The sequence below is a fragment of the Durio zibethinus genome, chromosome 10 (genome assembly GCF_047325235.1).
Source record: "Durio zibethinus cultivar Kanyao isolate XHJ-2024 chromosome 10, ASM4732523v1, whole genome shotgun sequence".
Taxonomy (NCBI): Eukaryota; Viridiplantae; Streptophyta; class Magnoliopsida; order Malvales; family Malvaceae; genus Durio; species Durio zibethinus.
Window position 1 is genome coordinate 2,466,837 of NC_143171.1, and position 23,409 is coordinate 2,490,245.

At 28.6% G+C, this 23,409-nt stretch overlaps 1 protein-coding gene across 1 annotated transcript; it reads right to left on the reverse strand.

Moving 5' to 3' along the window:
• Window positions 1–358: 358 nt before the first annotated feature.
• LOC111292572 (FCS-Like Zinc finger 5-like) lies at window positions 359–1,841 on the reverse strand. Its single transcript, XM_022885017.2, has 2 exons — window positions 1,429–1,841; window positions 359–846 (listed from the first exon to the last, which is right to left on the reverse strand). Exons 1-2 carry the CDS (start codon window positions 1,746–1,748, stop codon window positions 690–692), a joined length of 477 nt encoding a protein of 158 aa, XP_022740752.1. The 5' UTR covers window positions 1,749–1,841; the 3' UTR covers window positions 359–689.
• Window positions 1,842–23,409: the final 21,568 nt, after the last annotated feature.

Genomic DNA, 23,409 nt, shown 5'->3' on the forward strand with positions numbered 1-23,409 from the left:
AACATCATTAGTCTCAACTTCAATTAACTTGTGAATCATATGGATTGAAACCCTGATTCAATGTGTAATTAACTTCGTATTAACCTGTTACAACATAACGTTACTTACGCTACAAAAATATTATTTTAAAGTATTTATACAAATTATTCTGAAAATTTTGTTTTATGTATGATGAAATTTCTAGGAGTGATGATTCACTTTTATTTGTTAAGAATAATTGATTGGTTAAGTATATAGGGGAAGCAGTCATGATCGGAATGAACTAATAGCAAAAAGAAAACTAGATAGAAAAGCAAACAAAAAAAAAAAACCAGAATGAAAAAGCTTGAAGACGTTAGAGAGAACTTGAAATTGGAACTGGAATCATAAATGCTGATCTCAAGCTCAGAGCTTTGCCCATTTGCATCAGCATCCACATAACTTATATTACTGCACCCACTATATAATTGTCTTCTTTTTCTACACAATATTACAGCAGCTTCATAATATTGTTTTCATCACCATCATCATCTTTTTATAATACTGTGAAACATTAGTGGGCTCCAATATTGGAGGCTAGGAGATTAATCCATGACGAAAGACAATCAAGTTTCACTATTTTTTTAATTTGGGGTGGGTTTGGATTTTGCCTCTCTCTTTTTTTTTTTTTTTGGCTTTATAAGCTATTTTTTCTTCCTCAACTTCAAAGTTCAAGCAGCAGCCACAGGCTCGGTTTTAGTTGAAGCCTTGCTTGAAGATGCATGGCGATCTTCTTTCTTTGAAGCTACAACGTTCAATTTTTCTTTTCTTTCGTCTTGCTTCATCTGCTGTTCCCTGCACTCTAGACTACAAAACGCTGTATCCCCCCTGCAATAATATTTTAAAATAATGCAACTAACTTCATCCTCTGTTAATGATCAATAATTCTATTACTTCTGGTTATAGATTCCATTTTTTTTGGCTAAATTATAACTTCTAAGATTCTGGGCGGGTCTCTGTGTGTGTGTGTGTGTATATATATCTACATATATATATAGTATTAATAATTTAGGGAGAAAAAGGATAAATGAAAATCAAGATGAGAAGATTGAGTTATGAGAAGCATCCGCAGTTCATGGCACGTTGTTGTTGTTAGTATTAAATCCTTTGTTTCAGTTCAGATTCAATCGTGACAGTTATGGAAAAAAATTCTATACTAAGGGGCATGATTATCTTAAAACAATTTGCTTTATATCATTTCTGGATCTTCAGTAAGCATGAGACTATATGTATATGGGTCTTTTAAAATCTTACAGGAAAATTAAAAGAAAAAAAAAAAAAACCCAACGAAATTCACTGAAAAATAGTTTTTTTTTTTTTTAAGAAAAGAAGATTCAAACTAGATTTAAACAAGAATTTCTTGAAAGAAAGAAAAAAAAATTAAAAGAAGAGAGACTGGGAAAGCAATACCTATACATATATATGTCACGACCAGGAGCTAAGCGGCGTTTACAAAGGCAACAAGAGCGCAAAAAAGGAGCAGTGTCGAGAACATGGTTAGTAGAACCTGATCTTCCACCAACTGGGTTTCTTGGCGAGACCATGGCCAAGAAACGTTGATCGTTACCAAAGTTGCCGTTTGGGAATTCATGCAAAGGGTGGTTTTGAGGGGGAGGAATATCGGATACAATTGGTTCTTGGACATCCTCCACGTTGGAGACATCGATGGTGATCCCCGTCATGCTTGTCGTCCTCTTGATCGGATGGCGTGAGCGTTTTCCCAGCAACATCGTGTTATATATTGGGTTTTTTATGGATGATTTTTTTGCTTTTTCTATCTACTGATTTTCAGAGAAGAAAGTGAGAGAAAGAGAGTGAAAGTGGAAGGAAAGACGTGCGGAGAAGGAAGAGAAGATAAAGGAGATGGGAGGAGGAGAGAGAGAGAATCTGGGCCGTTGCTTGCGGGCAGGGGTCCCGATGAACTCCATCTCACGCTTCCTTTTATTTATTTTGGTTCCAAATGATTTTGGATTAAAATTATTTTTGAATTGTATTATTTCGAATTTAAGTCAAATTTAGATAATAAAATTTATAGCTAAATTTTTTAATAAAAATTCATTAACTTTTGCGACATATGTGAGATGGAACGAGGAGAATTTCGTTTCATTTATGTAGTTCAAGATAATAGACAACTGAGATTTAATTTTTTATATTAATTTTTATTTACATTTTTATAGAAATTATTTGTTATTGGTTTTCCAAGATTTTTTTTTCAACACTCTAAATTAATACAATAAATCATACAAAAGGATCAAAAATTGAATTTGGTTCTCTTTTATCTTTTAAAAGGCAAATAAAAACTAATATTGTGACCCAAAATAAGGAGTTAAATTAACTTTTAAAAGCCCTTAGCAAAAATTATTGTAAACATTTTAATTGGTTCGGGCTCAAATTTATTGGATCTGTTTTAATAAAGTTCAAATGGTTAAGCCCAAGTATATTTTGTAATTTTTTATTTTTCATTTACTTATTTATTTATTTTTCTTTTTTTTAAGTTTTATTTATTTATTATTTTATTTTATTTATTCTCAAGTTTTTTAAGTGATAACGGTGATAATAAAAAATAATAATAAAAAATAGAATGAATAACAATTCTGCTGTTGATAGAATCCTAGTAGGCTTTTAGTTTCTGTGGGATAAGTCTAGTGATGGACTTAGAATTTATCAAAAACCTTTTATGATCATAGGTTGTAAATACTCATACAGAGAACATAGAAGGGGACACACATAGAAAGAAAAATGAGAGAAAATAGAAGGCAGAGGTGGAGAAAAGTGTTTAATAAGGGCTACGAGAATCTCAATATTTTTAGAAATTTTTTTAGAATTTTTGGGTTTTTTTTTAAAGAAATTTTTAGAAATTTCAGATTTCGGTTGAATTTTTTGGCTCCGATTGAATTTTTTGACCAATTACCCAGTTTTTGACATAAGATTTTCAGAAAACTGTTAAACTTTCTGGTTAACTTCTGACGAAAAACTTAGATTTTGATCAAATTTTTTAGAATTTGATGAAATTCAATCGATGTTTTTGAGGTTTAGAGAGAGAATGAGAGAAAATAAAGGGTAAAAAGAGGGGGAATGAGAGATCTGAAGCAAAAAAAAAGAATTTGGCCTTTTATAGGGCCTGATATGATGTCATTTTAGAGTTAAATGATTTCTCAGGATCCGTGCATTTTCATTCGAATGACCCGACGCGAGCGCTAACCAGTGTTTCAACCCATTTCTCAGACGCTGTTGCTGAGTCGAGTCGAGCCGCGTTAAGGTTTTTTTTTCATTTTATTTATATATTTATTATTATTTTTATTTTTATTATTTCTATTGTCTATTTATTTATTGATTAAATTGAAATTATTTTTCTTCATTTTTCAATAATTTTTTTAAAAATAAAATTTCAAAAAATATATATTTTTAAGAAAAAGTTAAAAGTATCAATTTTTTTTTAAAATCAAATTTTTAAAAAAATATTTTTTAAAAAAAGTTAAAAATATAAATTTTTCTTGAAAATCAAATTTAAAAAGAATGTTTTTAAGGAGTGTTGAAAATATCAATTTTTCTTTAAAATAAAATTTTCAAAAAAAAATATTTTTAAGGAAAAGTTGAAAGTATTAATTTTTCTTGAAAATAAAATTTTTTTAAAAAATATTTTTTAAGAAAAATTTGAAAGTATCAATTTTCGTTGAATAAAGTCTTTAATCCTTAAAAAAATAATAACAATAATAAAGTAAGAAAAAAAATTTCAAGAAAAATTTGAAGCATTAATTTTCCTTCTTGAAATTTTTTTTTTAATAATCCGACAACGGAATCTCTATGAGAGAAACATTAGTTTCTTTGCATACTCTTGAAGTGACGGAATTTTTTTAATTTTTTACCAAAAGTATTGGAGTCAATTAAGAATAATTTTCAATAATTAATTACTTGGTAAAGTTTTTAAAACTAATAGATAACACATAATCAAGCTGGTAGCATCTTTCGATGGGTATTGTAGGGATGCTATAACATTCCTCACGCGTAACCGCACTCTCGAACTTAGTTCTAGTTTCGCAAACATTGAATTTACCTTTTAAAAAAACCTAAGTCGAACTTAGAAATCCTTTTTAAAAGGGACAAATTTGGTGAGGTGGCCAATTGTACCTAAATAAAAAAGATTTGTGACAACTTCTTAAGTCAATGTCTAGCAATAAGTCTTCGGATCTAGACGTTAGACAATTTGGCGACTCCACTGGGGACGACCGAGAGTCAAGCCAGTAAATAAATTTATGTTATCCAAAAAAGCCTAATAAAATTGAATTCTTTGTAAGGATTTTTTCTTTTTCTTTTTTTTTCCATTCATTTTATTTATTTATGTTGCAAATTATGTCATTCATATGCATATGCATAACATGAGCTTTATACCCAAGTTTCGTCCCTCTATGAGGGAGTAAAGTACCTATACTTTCGTGAGGTTCTAATGCCTTCGTAGTGGCTAACGAAATACTCTCACTCAAATTGAATCATTTCCATTGGTAATCTATGATGGGTGAGGTTTTGATTGCTTTACTAGTCTGTGATGGACGATGATGTAAGGAATAATTTAAGAACCTTTAGTGGTCAAAATCGCCTAACCTAGCATATAATGTATATTTAAGAGACCAACCCTAAGATAGAGCTATTCCTACCCAATGATAGATATATCTTGAAACTAAGACATAAGAAGGAACAAGTTGTGTTTATCTAACCATTTTGATTGTCTAACTTTGTGCATCATTTTCATTATCATATGTAACATTGTGCATCTGCATCATTTCATTCTATGTATCATTTTCATGATCATATTTTAACATTATCATTTGCATCATTCTCATTTCATCCATGAAGATCCATATCCCATTCATGCATCAACATATCATACATAAAGTATAGCTAAAGGTTTAAGGATAGCTCTACCAAGCAACTTCACTCACCAATATAATATAAGAACTCGAGTCAGACAAATAGAATAAAAAAATTTTAATCGTCTCGAAAGGATAGAGAAAGCTCAAGAGAAGCTAAAAAGAGAGTTGAATAGGATTTTAAAGGCTTTGAACAAGTTAAATAAGGAAAAGAGTGTAAAGGAGAATACCAGCCAATAAGACCATCCCTCACAAGAGGAGGATGACCTACTGTACCTTACTAGTTTTGGGCCACATCAAGCCCAACCCGCATAAAGTTCACCATCACAGCAGTTTACCTATCCTGTATGGTACACACACCCTGAAATGTCATCAATTTTAAATCTTAGGCAGTATCAAAGTTATGTAAATTTTATCTTTATTGAAAAGGTAGTAAAACCAATATCGGTCCCTAATTTGAATGATCTAGAAGAAAAAAAAAAGTTAAAGCCCAAGGAGAATGAGACTTTAGAAGCCTCAAAAGCTGAACAGAAGATGAACCTGTTAGAGGAAAGGTTACGAGTCATAGAGGATATTGGTTTTTATGGTTCAGTAGATGTTGCTAGGCTTTATTTAATCTCAAATGTGGTAATTCCTTCGAAATTAAATGTGCCAGAGTTCCATAAGTATGATGATACAAAGTGTTCGAAAACTCATATTACCATGTACTGTCAAAAAATGGCTGCCCATGCTAATAATGAGAAGCTATCGATGTATGTATTTTAAGATAGCCTTACAGACTCTGTTGCTAGATGGTACATCCAACTGGATAGGATCCGTATTCATTCTTGGAGTGATATGGCCTATGCCTTTATTAATCAATACCGATATATTATAGACTTGGTCTCAGATTACCTTTCTTTACAGAATATAAAAAAAAAATGATTGAATCATTTAAAGAGTATGCCCAAAGATGGAGAGATATCGCTTTTCAAGTGCAGTCTCCTCTAACTAAGAAAAAGACTATGGTGTTGTTCATCAGTACTTTGAAAATTTTTTATTATGGAAAAATGATAGAAAATACTATAAAAAATTTCGTCAACATGGTAATTTCGGGTGAAATTATTGAAAATGTCATTAAAAATGGTAAGTTGAAAGGAGGGGAAACAAAGAAAGTACCTGAGAAAAAAGAGACTGAAGCTCAAGCCGTGAGCTTTAGTAAACAATTTAGGGGATATCAATCCTATCCACCATAAGGTTATCCCTTATTCTATCCTGCTAGGAACAATATCTCACCTTACCCATATCAACCATACCCATAACCAACTTACTCACAAACTTACCAATCGACCTTTCAAATATCTACATATGATTCTAGCCATATCACTACATCAATTTCAAAGCTTAACAACCAAGCAAGTAGTTTAAAAAAATCTCGAGATAATCAAGAAAGAGCATAAATTAACCCTATTCTTATGACCTACACTGAGTTATTCTCAAAACTCGTAAAAAATAACTTGGTTTCTCAAGTTATTCTAGAACTATTGAAGCCACTCTATCCAAAATGGTATGATGTTAGTACAACGTGTGATTATCACAATGGAAACATAAGTCATTCTATTGAAACATGCTCTGCTTTCAAACATAAAGTGTAAAGTTTGATCCAGAAAGGCTTAGTGAGCTTCGACGAATCATGAGGGTAAGATGTCAATAAAAATCTTTCGTTTAGTTACACGAGGGCATAATTTTGAAAAGGTTGTTAAGGCTATTGGAAGCTGCTTGTCATTTTAAGATTTTTTTCATAGTAATGTTAGGAATTCTTTTTTGTAATATGATTTCACTTATTATCATTTCAATAAAAGGTAAGTTAATGCATTTCATTACATTTTTTTTTCATTTAACTATTGTTCCATGCTTTGTCACCTTTCATAACTTTTTGTTCCCATTCTTGAATTCTAAACGATGAATGTTTAGACAATGATAGCAATAATTTTGAGATTTAATTTTGAAAACTCATTCACATTGATTTAAAGAGATAATTTGAGCAAAAGAAGCTAGCTACTAGCATATGTGAAATTAATATGACTTAAAGAGGTGCAGTCTCTTATAAAGATTCATGAGCTTATTTTTGTTCAATAGATGATGTTCAAAGAAAGCATTCACATTTGAGATAAAAAATTATCATCTTTCTTTTGCTATTCGAAAAACCATTCATCGTTATCCATTTAAGCTTGTTATAATTTTTTTCTAAAAGAACCCCGTCCAAGGATCACCCTCTACACTGGGGGATAATTTTTTTTTTTAAAAAAAAAAAAACCCAAAGATCATTTTGTGAGGTCTAAAAAAAAAAAAAAAAAAATGAATACCACAAATAAGTAAGGCAAAGCAATGAGAATCATTTTGTGATGAATGGATGGAAAAAGGAAAAATAGTGAAATGAAATAAAGCGGGGCAAAATGTCAAGCTGCATAAAGTGATGATCCTTTGGTTTTTAACCATTTAAACATATATTTTGAGCCTATTTCTTTCATGATCCCTCACCATGGGCTACGTTGCAACCTTTAAAAGTCCATTTGAATTAAATATAAGTGCTCGAATTAAACAATCATATCTTGGGCAAAGGCATGCTCATGATAGAATAATGAAATCAGGCTATATTACTCTAGAGATTAATGTGTGAGAGATATCAATAATGGGTCAAAGATGAGAGAAAAAAAAATAAAAAAAATAAAAAAATGAAAAAATGGATGAAAAAATGAAAAAAATGAAAAATGAAAGAAAAGAAAAAAATAAAAAAAATAAAAAAAATGAAAGAAGAAAAAGAAAGACTCAAATTGAAAACCCGAAAGGATAATTTGGGTAGACAAATCTATGAGCTTAAAGCTAGATGAATAGTTTAAATATATAAAAGATCAAAGACATCTAAAGATCTTTCAAAGTTGAGGTAAAGTTTGATGAGCTTAAAATTATTTTGACAATCAATGGAATGAGTTTTCAAAAAAGAATCTTGAATTAATGTTCAAAATTATTTGAATATTCATTTGTCTCAATGACATACATCCAACTTGTTTTTTATCCCCATTTACTGTTGTACCAAGACCCACTCCTTATTGATTGTTTTTCTCTCAGTGCACCTTGTGTTCTTTTATTCTCACATCCCTAGAATGAATCAAGAAAATGTATGATTACCCCGATTTGAAATTATAATAAATGAATGAATATGTGCTTAAAAGATTCTTGCATTTCTTTGAAAAAAAATCGAAGATGATAAAAAAAAAAAATAAAGAGATGGTCGAAGCATAAAAAAAGATGATTTAAGAAAAGTGGTACAGCTAAGTGATGAATATGAGGATGAATTGATCAACATAACCTGTCAATGGTGATCAAATGATGAACATAATATGGATCAGAGAACAAAGTTTATTCTAAGATGGCTAGTGCTGAGAAGCTTGTAAATGGTGATGAAAATAGTGTAGGTCAATGGATGAAATTTATGCTAAAATTGCTAGTACTAAAGAGCCTATAAATGGTGATTAAACGATATGGGGTAATGGACGAAACTTGTGTTGCAATTGTTAGTGCTGAGAAGCCTATGGATGGTGACCAAATGATCAAAATAATGATGATCAGTTGATGAAATTTATTCCAAACTGTTGAGAAGCTAAACAAGGAAAAAATGTTAGATGATGGAGTCTTGAAAACCATATTACGACATTTTGATTAGAATTTCATGACTTTGAAATTCGTATTACATGCATTACATTAGCATTATTTTTTTGAAAAATGTTTAAAACTTTGGTTTGGATATGCATTTGCATCATGGCATGGTGAGAATCTAGATTGTTGCATTTGCATCATTGAGAAAACATTTACATCTTTGATCATGACATTAATTGTATGCATAATTTTAAGTCACTTAAAAAAGAAATTAAAAATCTTTTGATAAGGATTTTTGAACTTAAATGTGAATCTTTAAGTTTCAAATGAGAATCTTTGAGGTGTGAAACCCAAAATTTGTCGAATGTGAATCTTTTAACTCAACTGAAAATCTTTGAGTTTCAAATGAGAATCTTTGAGGTGTGAAACCCAAAATTTATCGAATGTGAATCTTTGAACTCAAATGCGAATCTTTGAGGTGTGAAACTTAAAATTTATCGAATGTGAATCTTCTAACTCAAATGAGAATCTTTGAGGTGTGAAACTCAAAATTTGTCGAATGTGAATCTTCAAACTCAAATGAGAATCTTTAAGGTGTAAAACCCTAATGTTCGTCAGATGTAAATCTTCAAATTAGAATGAAAAGTTTTGAACCTTTGGATGTGAATCTTCAAAGTTTAAACTTTTTAGATGTGAATCCCAAACGTGAACTTGTGAACTTGAATTAAAAGCTTTGAACTTTTGAAATCTCCAAAATTCAAATAAGAATATTTAAATATTACAAATGTGAATCCTGAGATCTTGCAAATTTGAATTCTTATGAAATTGAAGTTGTGAGAATCAAATTTCAGTGAATTCTTGTGAAGTTGAAAGGTTCTTGCGAATTTGAACCTTTGATTTTTAAACTTAAATTGTGAATCTTTGAGTTCCCATTATAAATTTCATCAGATCTAATCTATGTTTCCTCTAGACATCCTTGTTGATGAGCATTTTATTTTTCAAAGTCGTGGTACCTTTGTTTAGAGGAGCTTAATTCACTTTTCAAAAAGTCGTTAAACATCTACTTAAAGGAGCCATATTTATCTTGTCAAAGTTGTGAGCCTCTGTTTAGGGGAGCTTTGTGTCATTCGATCAACTATAATGTATGGATATCACAAAAAAAAAGAAAAGAAAAGAGAAAAAAAATAGATGAATGTGTAGGGATGACCATAAGTAGGGTGTCTACGTCTTTGCATAATTCTTGTTACACAGAAAATGCGCAAAGAAGGACAGTTGTAGACACCCTAATTGGTCCGGGCCTAAACCTATTGGGCCTAGTTCAATAGGGTTCAAATGGTTAAGACCAAGTATATTTTATGTTTTTTCATTTTTCATTTATTTATTTATTTATTGTTCTTTTTTTTTTAGTTTTATTTATTTATTTATTATTTTGATTGTTTATCTTTTATTTTATTTATTTTATTTATCCTCAAGTTTTTTAAGTGATAATGGTGATAATAAAGAATAATAATAAAAAATAGAATGGATAACAATTCTGTCATTGGCAGAATCTTGGTAGGCTTTAGTTTCTGTGGGATAAGTTTAATGATGGACTTAAAATTGATCAGAAACCATTCTGACTATAAGCTATAAATACCCATACAACGAACATAGAAAGAGACACACACAGAAAGAAAACGAAGAGAAAATAGAAGGCAGAGGTGGGGAAAAGTGTTTAAGAAGGGTTACGGGAATCTTAGTATTTTTAGAAATTTTTTAAAAATTTTTAGGCATTTTTTTATGGGAAATTTCTGAAAATTTCAGATTTCGGTTGAATTTTTCTGTGACTTTTTTGGCGTAGGTTGAATTTTTCGACCAATTACCTAATTTTCGACATAACATCTCCAGAAATCGTTGAACTTTTTAGTCAACTTCTGGCAAAAAACCTAAATTTCAATCAGATTTTTCAAAATCTGATGAAATTCAATCGGTGTTCTTGAGGTTTAGAGAGAGAAAAATAGAAAAAAAAGGGGTAAAAAAAGAGGGGAAAAGAGAGATTTGAAGTAGAAAAAAGGAATTTGGCCTTTTATAGGGCCCTGAAATGACGTCGTTTTGGAGTTAAGTGATTTTCCAGGATCTGTGCATTTTCATTCGAACGACCCGACTCGAGCGCTGACCGACATTTCAACCCGCTTCCTAGACGCTGTTGCTGAGCCAAGCCGAGTCGAGCCATGCACCTCGAGTCGCGCTTTTCAGCCTCCTCTTATATTTCAAGCCAAGCCGTTTTAGTCGCTGTGCCGAGCCGAGTTAAGGTTTTTTTTTTCATTTTATTTATATATATTTTATTTTTTTATTATTATTATTATTCTTATTATTATTATTATTATTATTATTATTATCTTTGTCTATTTATTTATTGATTAAATTGAAATTATTTTTCTTTATTTTTTAATAATTTTCTTAAAAATAAAAATTTTAAAAAATATATATTTTTAAGGAAAAGTTGAAAATATCAATTTTCCTTGAAAATCAAATTTTAAAAAAAATTATTTTTCAGAAAAAGTTAAAAGTATCAATTTTTCTTGAAAATAAAAAAATAAAAATTTTAAAAACATATTTTTAAGAAAAAGTTGAAAGTATCAATTTTCCTTGAAAATTAAATTTAAAAAAAATGTTTTAAAGGGAAAGTTGAAAATATTAATTTTCCTTGAAAATAAAATTTTAAGGAAAAAACATTGTTAAGGAAAAGTTGAAAGTATTAATTTTTATTGAAAATAAAATTTTCAAAAAAAAATATTTTTGAGAAAAAGTTAAAAGTATAAATTTTCCATGAAAAAAAAATTCAATAAAAAAAAATATTTTTGAGGAAAAGTTGAAAGTATCAATTTTTCTTGAAAATAAAATTTTTAAAAAATATATTTTTTAAGGAAAAGTTGAAAGTATCAATTTTCCTTAAATAAAGTCATTAATTCTTAAAAAAAATAATAGCAATAATAAAGTAAGAAAAAGAAATTTCAAGAAAATTTTGAAGTATTAATTTTCCTTCCTAAAAATTTTTTTTTAATAATCAGACGACGGAGCCTCTATGAGAGAAACAGTAGTTTACTTACATACTCTTGAGATAAGGGGATTTTTTTTAATTTTTTGTCAAAAATATTGAAGTCAATTAAGAATAATTTTTAATAATTAATTACTTGGTAAAGTTTTTAAAATTAATGGATAACATAAAATCAAGTTTGTACCATCTTTCGATGAGTGTTGTGAGGGCGCTATAACCTTTCTAATGTGTAATCGTACTCCCGAACTTAATTTTGATTTCGTAAACATTTAATTTACCTTTTAGAAATACTTAAGTCGAACTTAAAAATCTTCTTTAAAATAGATAGATTTAATAAAGTGATCAATCGTACTTAAACAAAAAAGATTAATGACGACTCCTTAAGATGTATAGTGATAAATCCTTGAATCTAAACGTTATAACAATTATTAAAAAAATAATTACTAGATTATGCTATTATTAGATTATTCTTTTTTATAAAACTTGAAGTTATGGGAACTTTAAAAAAAAAATCCACCCGATTAGCATATTAAACAGGAGAAATGTTTTAATCAAACACACACTAGCTACTATTACTGCCTTGTCTTTAACCAGAAATTAAGCTTAAAAAAAGTTACATTGCTAAAATTCACAAATTTACTTGCGCAATTGATGGATTATTCAACGTCAAAATCACTCTCAGATCATTGTTGATGTTTTCCTTTTTATAAGAAAATTTAAAATAGAATGATATTCATTATAAAATTTACTTATTAAAAAGTGTCTTAAGAGCACCGTTTAAAGTTATTTAAAATATTATTTATACTAATAGTTTTGTAGTGAATACAGTAATTGATGATTAATTTTATTAACTTCCATTAAAGATGTCATTGGAAAATGGGTCAAGTAGGTATTTTCCATCTTCATTTTTTATTTTTATATTTTATAAATATTTAATTGGTATAAGTAATTTTATATCTATGATTTTTTTAAAAAGATAAATTTTTTTTTAGTTTTTTATTTTTATCTTTTATATTTAAGTAATTTTTTAAATATAAATATATTAATTTTAATTAATTTAAAATAAAAATTATATTATAAAATAAAAAATAATTTATTAAATATATATAAATATATATATGATACTGATATTAAATAAATATTATATTACTCATCTTTATATTCGCAACTAATAAAAATTTTTAAAATATACATATTTCCATCCTCAAATTTTAATATCTATTTCTATTACCATTAAAATAAAAAATCAAATTCCCATAAGTTTTTATAAAATTGACATCCTTAATTTTATTACTTTAAAGGCATTTGTTGACAAACTCATTTATTATTTTGATATTATATTAAACACACAAACAAAAAAATTAATTTAATTTAGTTTAGTACAAATTAGATTATTGTGTTTGTTCTCACATAACGTCAGAAAACAAATGTTTTATTTTTAGAGGTTAGAAGAAATGGGTAAATGGTTGGTGGGAGAATATTGCATATAAACTAGGGCATGTAAAAAGAGGGAAAAGTAGGATATGAAAGAGATGAAACAATCAAAGGGGTGGGGTGAATGTAGACCAAAACGTACACATTGAAAATTTTGAGTGGACAATGGACAACCAACAAGATGATCTTTTCACTTTTGCGAATGTTTGGCTATTTATTCATGCTTTTGATCTGATGTTTATGTCTTGTTTCCAAACTCTTAGGGCACACATACTCAAACATTTGACAAGGAAAGTTCACCCTATATATGCTTTTAAAAAGATGTCTTTCACCCTATTAATTTCCTCATTTCACTTCTTTGTTTAGTGGCCAAACCGGTCATTCTCAAACACTCTAATTACATTTTTCCCCAATTCACAATAATTTTAACCAAAAAAAAAAAAAAAGAATACAGATCTTTTCATGCCTCAAATTGCTACAGCCACACACTCTAACACAAGATAAGAGAGAAAAAGAGAGAAAAAATATGTGTTTATTCAATAATTTGAAATGCTATAGACCTTAAAATTTATTGAAATTTCATCGATATTTTTATCGTAAAATTATTTTTTTTTCTCATTCTTTCAATGTCATGTTTGTGTAACAAGATTGAATTTAATCCTTGTTCCAATAATGATCAAAATGTGAAAATTGAGTGTCGAATCAACTAGCTATGTTAATTTTAATAAGTGGTGTATTTTGGTTGTGGGAAAAAAAAAACTATCCATTTAAATTCTTCAAATAAAAAATTCATTTTAATTTATTAGGGAATGGAGCTACAGATTTTGCCAGTTGGGGAAGTTCCGGAACTGTAGCAGTCTCATTCTTACTAATGATCGGTGGGGACTCATGGGATCAGATTGTGACAGTTTTCAATTTTCCATTAATGTTGTTTTTTCTTCATAATTAATAAAACATTTCAATAATGGAGGTTTATTTTTTTTTCTCTAAAAATTAAAAATTGCCCTAGATGACCAACCACCAGTATTCAGTTAATTTGCTCGATCAAAGTGAGATTGCTTGGAAGCTAATAAATAAATTATAATTTATCTTTCGTTAAACTAAAAATATAAGTTGTCTCATGTCTGTCGCAAAAGCTCTATTGAAATCAACAGTGTGGAAAAAGACCAAAAAAAAAAAAAATTATGTGTTTTATTTATTTTTATCAGCCAATTTTATTAGGTGTTCGATCCAATCATTCCTGTCAACTACATAAGGATTTAAGGATAGAAAAATCTGGAAATTATATGATAACTATTACACCAAATGGTGCAAAAGGTCAGTTATCAGTTTAGTCACACAAGAAAAAAAAAAAAGTGGGATCTTCATGATCAAGCTTTATTTTTCAATAATGACACCAAATAAAAAAAAAAAAAAAGAAGCCAAGGATTAAATTTTTTATTTTCACTACATGACAATATCCAAATTTGAATTTAAAATTCATCAATTTTGTAAATAAAATGATTAATTTAAGTAAAAAGCTCTCAATTTAATTACAAAGATTAGATTCATTTATTTTTTATATAAAAAAGAAACTAGCTTTTTTTTTCCTTCTTACCAAAACTTAATATTAAAATTGTTACATAAATTACAAATAACATCATTGAGAATATTGGTTTTATTATTCGAATTTGGACTGATTATCTAGCTTTTCACTTAAAAAAATATATAAAAAAAAATGATGAAGAAACATAATATGCTGGTCACCTGCAGTGTCTTTGCTATGTGTATGAGTGATGATTCATTATTATTAGCAATTTTTTTTCTCTTTGATCCAATATTTATTTTAGCTATTATTATGTGTCAACACTTTATTTCAATTATTGGGGACCCTAGACCCCTTGGTTTTCTTACGATAAAAAGCCAAACATATGAAAAGAACATAAATCAGTAAAATAATAAATTTTAGAAACCTAAATCAACCTATCAAAATATGTAATGTCGTCATGTGAAAATGGTCCTACCAACAATTATTGCTCAAATGGCAGATTTCCAGGTGGTGCTTGATCTCCATCTGGCTAGTCACTTTTCCTTCTTTTTACCCTCCCACTATTAATTTTATCAACTTAATAATTTTAAAATGATTAACTTTTTCGTAATTTCATGGCCATCACTCATTGCTAATTAATTAATTTGCTTTATTTTAATGTAATTTTCTATAGCAGCCTCTTTCTCATGGGGTCACTTCTAACTCCAAAAAATAACTGTAGCTGAAAAGCTACATTGTTTTATATATATATCTATGTACTTGCTATGCTACCAAGCAATAGTGGGAAAAAATTGTCCAATAATTCAGCATGTAAGTGAAATTTGAGACGACGAAGCAAAAAAAAAAAATAAAGAAGGGAAAATGTTGTTTGTATTGTCCCATCTTTGCTTCATGGCTGTAATAACTCAATTGCATGTCAGTTTCTATTGATGGAGATTGCAGGAAGAGGTTGAAATCTGTTCTGTCTATGACAAAAAACAATGACATGGAAGTGCAAATTTGTCGTTGGAAAATTTTTACACTAGTGGGAAAAATGCTAACTAGTATAACATCACAAGACTTTTGGTGAAAAAATTAAAAAAGAAAAAAAATTTTCTGTCTTTGAATGGTTTAATAAAAATAAAGGTTAAAACAGTAATCTATTTTCCCAAAGCATTGAAGATTTAAAGAATGCAGCAAGTAAAAAGTATTCGTATTAAAACTTCATCAAAGAAATGTGTAGTAAATTCTACGGTCCAAGATGATGTAACTGGATATGAGATACTATAACTTTGATCACCAGAATTAATCTGATTAGTATATCTTTAACTGTTCAATGCGGCAGGAGATGAAATTATGACTACATATGAGCTTAATTTGCTCAACAGATACTGTTTCAATGCACTTAGTTGCCTAAACCTTAAACTCCTAATGCATTTTTTATCAAAAGAAGAGCTGAATTCATTGCAGATTATATTAGCAACTCTCGTACTCAAAAGATACTGAGTTGGTCGACACAAATATAAGCAGTAGTGGCCAATTCATTAGCGTTAGGATCTTCACTGATGTAAAGATGGGCACACACACACGTGCAAACAAGTGAGTGGCCGTAGAGCAAGAGATTCCATTAAATTAAGAGGTGTAATAATTTATGTTTCCTACCAACTTAAAAGCAAAAGATAGACAAGGGGCCTCGAGGGGCTGCATAAAGGACACAGTCCTTCCTACCATGAGTCCCACTACAGATTGTGTGCAAACTAAAGCTAATATGCACTCATCAGCCACATGATTGGGAGCCAAGAAAGAACACCCAGACATCAATAATACCCCCCACCCCTCCCCTTTCAATTTCAGTACATCTTGCTTTATTCACAAGGTTTGCACTAAAAGACAAACAAAGTTCATTGGCAGAGATTTTTTTTAAGAGTGAAAACCTGGAAGACTATTCTATCAGTTAATACTGGTTTGGGGATTTTCAAAGCACTTTGTTTTTTCTAATGAAGGTTTATATACAAGAAGGAACTGCTAGGCTGACTTGATTGAATTTCAAGAGAATTTGAGACAATGCTGTAGAGAAACAAAAGCATAGGATACAAATTTTGACAAATAAAGCAAACTCCTTTTATATAAAAATTTTTTCATAAAATAAATATCTGCAGCAGGTGATGAGCAAAGTGGATCTTCATTTAAGAAATGCATAGGATACATTGATATGAATATTCATCATTTTCATCGTTAATTTTATTAATTATGACATAATTGGTTATGGATCAATTGGACCTAAAAGCATATGCATGCATCGAAATTGTTTTCCCATTTAAAGTCTTTTGTTTTCATGGCCTAAATCAAGACACTAATGGACAATCGACAAAAAAGAGAATAATCTTTGTCATTAATGTGCAGATAAAAAGGCATACTTGGATTTTTTGTTTAAATTTTTTTATTTTTTCTTTAGTGAAAAAGGGTATATCAATTGATTCTTGTTTAGAATCATTTGCGATTTGCGATTGTATCACTATTAACTTTTGGAATGTGACATTTTATTCATGATTGAAATTTTAAAAAAATATATATTTGTAAATTTCATCTTTTTAGATGATTTGCATTTTTGAAATCTCATCCTCTATTAGGTTGTAAGATTCTCCTAATACATTTTTTAGAGAAGTCATATGTTGTGTTTTAACAAAAGAAATTTCTGAAGATTTTTCATTATTGGTATTTACTTTTGGATTAAAAGTATTAACCATGAAAATATATTATATTTCAGTATCATATGGATCTGATTCTGTTTCAAAAATTAATTTATAAATAATTTTTTCATTAAACAATTTATCATCAAAACAAATTGTTAATTCTCTCGAGAGTTTTAATGACCTTCTTAGCACTTTTCTCTTTTTTAGGATAATTTGGTGCTATATGACTTTTTTTTTTTTTGTAAATAAAACATTTGCATTTTGATTTTGATTTTTTGTTAGAAAATTTTCTTCTAATAATAAATTTCTTTCCTTTGGTAACTTTGTTTTTAGGTTTTCATTTAATCATTTTATACCCTTTTTGTTTTTTATTCTTTCTATTATATCTATTGGTCTGTTTATTACATTCAAATTCAAATTCGTGATCTAATATCTTAGTGCATTATTTATCACTAAGCTTACTCTTGATGTGTTTTAATAGCTTTTTGTGTAGGGTAATACTCAGCAACTTGTTTTTGTGAGTAATTAATTCTATTTCCTAAGGTATCATAATAAGATAAAGTATTAATACTATTAGTAGATGTTTTTGAAATTCGTAACTGTAGGATAATTTTGTAATTATAATTCATCCCATAGCGAGAAAATTTTATGTAAATATTATTTTTTTTTAAATATCGAATGCTGTTTAGTTTTTTATATTCACTCGTATACTTTTTTTTGCATCTTCTTCTAAATTTTTAATGTTACGTAATTTTATTTTTGAGAGGAAGTATTGACTGACCTTGAGGGGTTCAGTCATTGTCGGCACTGACGAGCCCATCCAGACTGGTCATCACTAGGCTGAATGTATATGGCAATGGTTAAGTTGGGACTTGGGAGTCCCAAATCAATACTCGATTTACTGGTAAAACATTTGCGCGCATGGTTAACTCAGAGTCCCGCGCCTTGGGCTAATTTGATAAACTTATTAGGCTGCTTACGAGCCTAAAAAAATAACTTACTGCCCTCTGCCGGCTTATGGGCCTATTAGTACATGACTTTGACGGGGTTGATGGGCCGATGAACCCAACCCTCAATCTATAAATTTTTAACACTGTTAGTAACACACATGCTATTACATTTTTTTTTTTATATTAACCACAATACCACATGCTGCTACTACTACATTACTAAACAAAACCTAAAACTTTACAACTACTTGAAAAAAATAATAATCATAAAGTTGAATTGGGTGATTGAAGTTTTATTTTATAAATTTTTTTTTTATATGGAGAAGGAATAGGGGCGGATCCAAGATTTTATATTAATGGCCGAGGTAAAATTATATAATGATTTAAAAATTTTATGTAATTATATAGCCAAAATTCATGAAACATTGACATAGGCTTGGTTCAAGTATTAAAAGTGAAAGAGGATAAATATCTTAATTTCAATTTATAATGCTTTCTTTTTTGAAGAAAAGAAATCATTGTAAAAAAAATTTTTAAATCAGTTACTTTAGAAAATTGAGTTTTCTCCTATTAAAAAAAATATTACATTTAAATATAATATTATATCTTAATCTCGGCCAAAGTTATGTTCTTTGATGTACTCTCTTAGAAAATCCTCCCCTAGTTTAGTTAATTTGGTACATTATGATAAATAGGGCTTTGCTTAATATAGAGTTAAATTGTGCTTTTTAGTCCTTCTTTATACAAAAAAAATATAAATATATTTAAAGTATTATCCTCTTTGTTCTATAAATAATTTCTAAATTTGATTTTTAAGGATCAAACTTTTCAACTTTGAATTTATTTTTTTTAATATATTACTAACTAAAATATGAGAAATCACTTTTTTTAAAAACATTAAATGAGGAAGTTTTAAAAAAATAATTTTATAAAAACTAATTTAATAAAATATTTAAAATATCAATAATTAAGTTTGATTAAATTTCACCCCAAAAAAAATCAGATATAACTTAATGAGACAAAAAGAGTATGTTTTCATTAAAATTTCTAAAATTTTAATTTTGTGAGATCAAATAATTATAAAAATTTTTAATTTTTCTATCTGATTTTCATCAAATTTCAGAAAGCCAATGGAGGCAATTGCCTCCACATCTACATATGTAGATTCATCCATGCAAAAAGAGATTTGAATCCATTTTTTGAAAGTGAGATACAAATATTTATCATTGACCATTTTAGTAGCAAAAATATTTTGATTTTTTTTAAGTTTAATCATGCTTAGATAGCATTAGCAGCATGAATTCAATGACTGTATACACCAAATAAGAAACCCTAAAAAACATTTCTTATTAGTTTTAGATAAAGACTAAATAGCACATTTAACTGAAAAAAAAAATCTGTCTGATTATGAAAATCTTTAACTTCGTTTTGAAAACCCAGATGCCATAGCCGTACATCTTACCTCACTGATCAGTTGAGAACTTGATCTGTCAATTCATCGAAACTTTTTCATTAGAAAAAAATTAAAAGAAATTAATAGCAGTACTGATAAATATAATGACGTTATAATTGCAGAGAAAGGCGAAACCCAACGTAATTTTGTATATGACATTTCTATCTCCCAAATGGTAGAAGGCAAGTAAAAGGGGTAAAAGTGAGCTTTTATCAAAACCTACCGGATCAAGCTAAAATGTAAAAACAGCTTTGGGTCACGTCGAAGGGTTGAGTCATGACTCATAACTCGTGAGACACGACCCTCACCATGCAAACATTGACGCAAGCTCCTAAGATTGCCCTTTGAGGGCCAACCTACGGACTCTAATTCTGAACCTAACGATGACGAATGGGTTCAGTCTCTTTGTGGCTATCAATAATGCTGCATCTTGTTTGGTGGCAGCTACATCTATCACCATACAAGGGAGAATAATTTTTTTTGGGTTGAAGCCTATCATGGAGAGTTTTTTGTAGCATACAGGGAATTGGTTGTGGCGCACAGAGGAGGATTATGGGAAAAATTTTGGACGAAAGTCTTAGGTTAAGTTTTAAAATTTTTTATTAAAATGATTAAACTAAAATTAAAAATAAAAATTTAATTCAGTAAAATTTATTATATAAATTAAATGTGTAAAATTTAAAAATATTTTAATAAATTTTGAAATATATTTTTAAATAAACAATTTTAATAAAAATTTTAATAAAATTTTTATCATTAAATAAATATCGATAAAATTTAAATTATAAATAATATTTTTAATAATATTTTATATATTATTTATATTTACATTAAATTTTATCAATATATTAAATTGATTTTTTATTAACATTTTTATTAAATTATTAAAAAAATTTCACAAATTTCATATAAAAAACTTCATATAAATTCAAGATTATGAGTGTTATTTTTTGTTGGAATGTGAAATTTTGGATTTGATTTTGAAATGAATCATAAAATGAAAATTAGTAAGATTAAAGAAAATCATCATTCATTATATAGTTTAAATTTTTTATATATAAAAAATGAAATAAAAAATTTATAATAATATATCAATAAACATAAGATTTATTAACAAAATATTAAATTCCGATCACAATTCAAACAAGTTTAGACATAAAAAAAAATTGTATTATCCACTAATTCAAGGATTGGTTTCTATTCTTTTTACTTTATTAAGCAAAATGTGAATATTATTATATTTAGATATAAGATTTTTAAAAAATCGGATGAATAAATCAACAAAAAATACTTAAGAACTTTAATTTTGTATCGATGTGCATGAAAAATAATGATAAACAAATAAATAATTAATAAAGGATGATGAGGAAAAAGACACAAAGAATCCTGCAGGCTAGGCCGCTAGGGGGTGAGTCTAGCTCTACATATATATATATATATATATATGACACGACAGGACTTGAGTAACGCTAGCCAGCCGCTGGCTCCAAAGCCCTTGAGCTCTACCAACGAGAGAAGATCTGAATCTGATACTCGGCAATTAAAATTTTCACTGTTCATCCTTCACTTCAATTAAGGTTCACTTCTGTCGTGTCAAACGCTTCACTTCAATCCAAAGAACCTTTGCAGCCTTGCACCGTCTTCCACAGCCACTGTAATTATTAGTATTAAGATAGAGAATAGTGAATGAGAGAAAGGAGCTCAAAAATTCATTCGCGTTGGATCGATCATTGGTTTTTTAAGTTCGACATTTTATTTATGGATCAATACCATTCGTTGATTTTGTTTTTGCTGTTGTTTTAATGATCCAATCTTCTGTAAACTATTTATATATGGCTATTAAAGATTCACTTTGTTTCTGGAATTTAGCAGTTTGCTTAGCTGCAAAGCGTTTTAAAAGTCAGTAAGTCGTAGTAAAAAACAAAAATGGATGAACCAATTATTGAAGTACCAGCTAGATTTTTATGTATGGCACAGTAATTTTGTCCAGATAACGAATCTGGAAGAAGTATATAGAAGATCATCTGGTTTGCAAAGCGGGTTGGATCTGGACATGTTGAATTCATTTGTTTCACCATCATCGTCATCATTCTTTACTCCACCTCTTTTAAGCTTTTTGACCATGATGGATTATAATCAAGAAGTAAAATCATTTGTAAATGGGAAAATCAATCATGGCAATCATGCAAAGGACCTTCTTTGTTCTAAATTTGAACCTTGATCTTCATTTTTTTTTTTATTAAGGTGGTCGTGGTTTAATTATAATAATGAGAATTGAAGTATTAAAATTCAAATCCTAAATTTATTAAATATTATTTTTTAAAAATAATTATATAAGTTAATTAAGTTAAACTTATGATTTGATTATTTTAGAAGGGATAGTTACACTTGTTAAATCAAGTTTAAGTTGTTCTTTGTTATGAGGTTGATCTCTTGTTTAGCCGTTAAATACTTTAGTTAAGTGGGAGGCTAGATAAATCCATCGTTAAAGCAAAATTCCGAAGGATTGAGAAACTCAAAAGAACAACGACGAGCCAGAATTGAGCATAGCCTATCGAAGAAATGATTTCTTCACATGAAAGGCAATTATAGCTATATTTAGTGAAAAGCTAAAGGCCACCAACCCCTAATTCAAATTAAATAATTCATGAATGGCTTTTAAGGAAACTGGTATCATGGTAGTAAAAAAAAGTGAAATTTTCTCATACTTGGGTCATCAATTTGACAAATTACCTAAGCATGGTGAAAAATCTACTTTGTAATATTTGAAATATTTTCAATGAAAAAATGAATGTTAATTGATTAAACTTGATGTATTAATTAATGAAACAAAAAAAAAATTATTGATTAAGAAGTTATACAATAACTTTAGAAAGGTTTCAAATTAAGAAAATCGATTGGAGAAATTATTGATATGAGGTATTTGAATGCCCTTGCTTACATGTTTCACGTGAAAAATAATTTCTGTTTTAATTTTACATTGTGCCATTCGGATACCTAACCAATGGTATTCGAAGACCATGCTTGAAAAGCCCTCTTATATAACTTTATACTAAGGCATTGGGATATCTTTGGCTGACATTCGATTGCCATGACTTGAAAAAGTGATTCAAAACAAAATTATAATTGAGGGTGTGATTGCCCTAATTCAAATTTGATTGCTTTTAGTTATAACGACTAATTTCATTTCAAATTAATTATAACCTTTTGTAAAGTGTTTGTTTACTTGTAAAAGGTTGTAAATGGCACATATTGAATTTCAAAAGATGCAATCTTAATGAAAAATAAATTGACTTAACTAAACAACACAATTGAAGTTACAATTCTTAATTAAGTTCTCTATAAACAGAGATATCACGAATAATTATTCTAAGATAATGAATGAATGAAGAACACTTGGAACTTTTTCTATTTATTTTCTCTAATTCTCAAACTAAGAGCAAGTATCATAGACATTGTTTATCACAAAAAATTGTGAGCAAGAGAAATAGTTTTGTCCCTCATTAAAAGTTTTAAATGGTTTGATTTAGAAGTGTAAAATATTATTAAACAATATTTTATTGTGTCCTAAGATCATTTGATCAAAATTTTTGCATACAGTAATTGATAAAGCCAAAATAAATTAAAAAAAAAGAAGTGATACGGCACATCTCGAAGCCATTTTCTTATAAATTTGATTCTCTATACTGTACCCACTGCTACTCACAAAAGCCAACAGTAACCAGTTACTGCAATTGTCGGGTTTCCCATTATACTGTGATCCTCTGCTTAGTAATAAAGGCAGTTAAAATCACAGACGTTAACTTCCTAGAACAC

Excerpts from the sequence above, each read along its gene's own strand:
- LOC111292572 (XM_022885017.2), bottom strand. The coding sequence starts at position 1,748 with ATGTTGCTGGGAAAACGCTCACGCCATCCGATCAAGAGGACGACAAGC. Across the intron at positions 847-1,428 it reads CGTGACATATATATGTATAG|GGGGGATACAGCGTTTTGTA; the intron begins GTATTGCTTTCC and ends ATATTATTGCAG.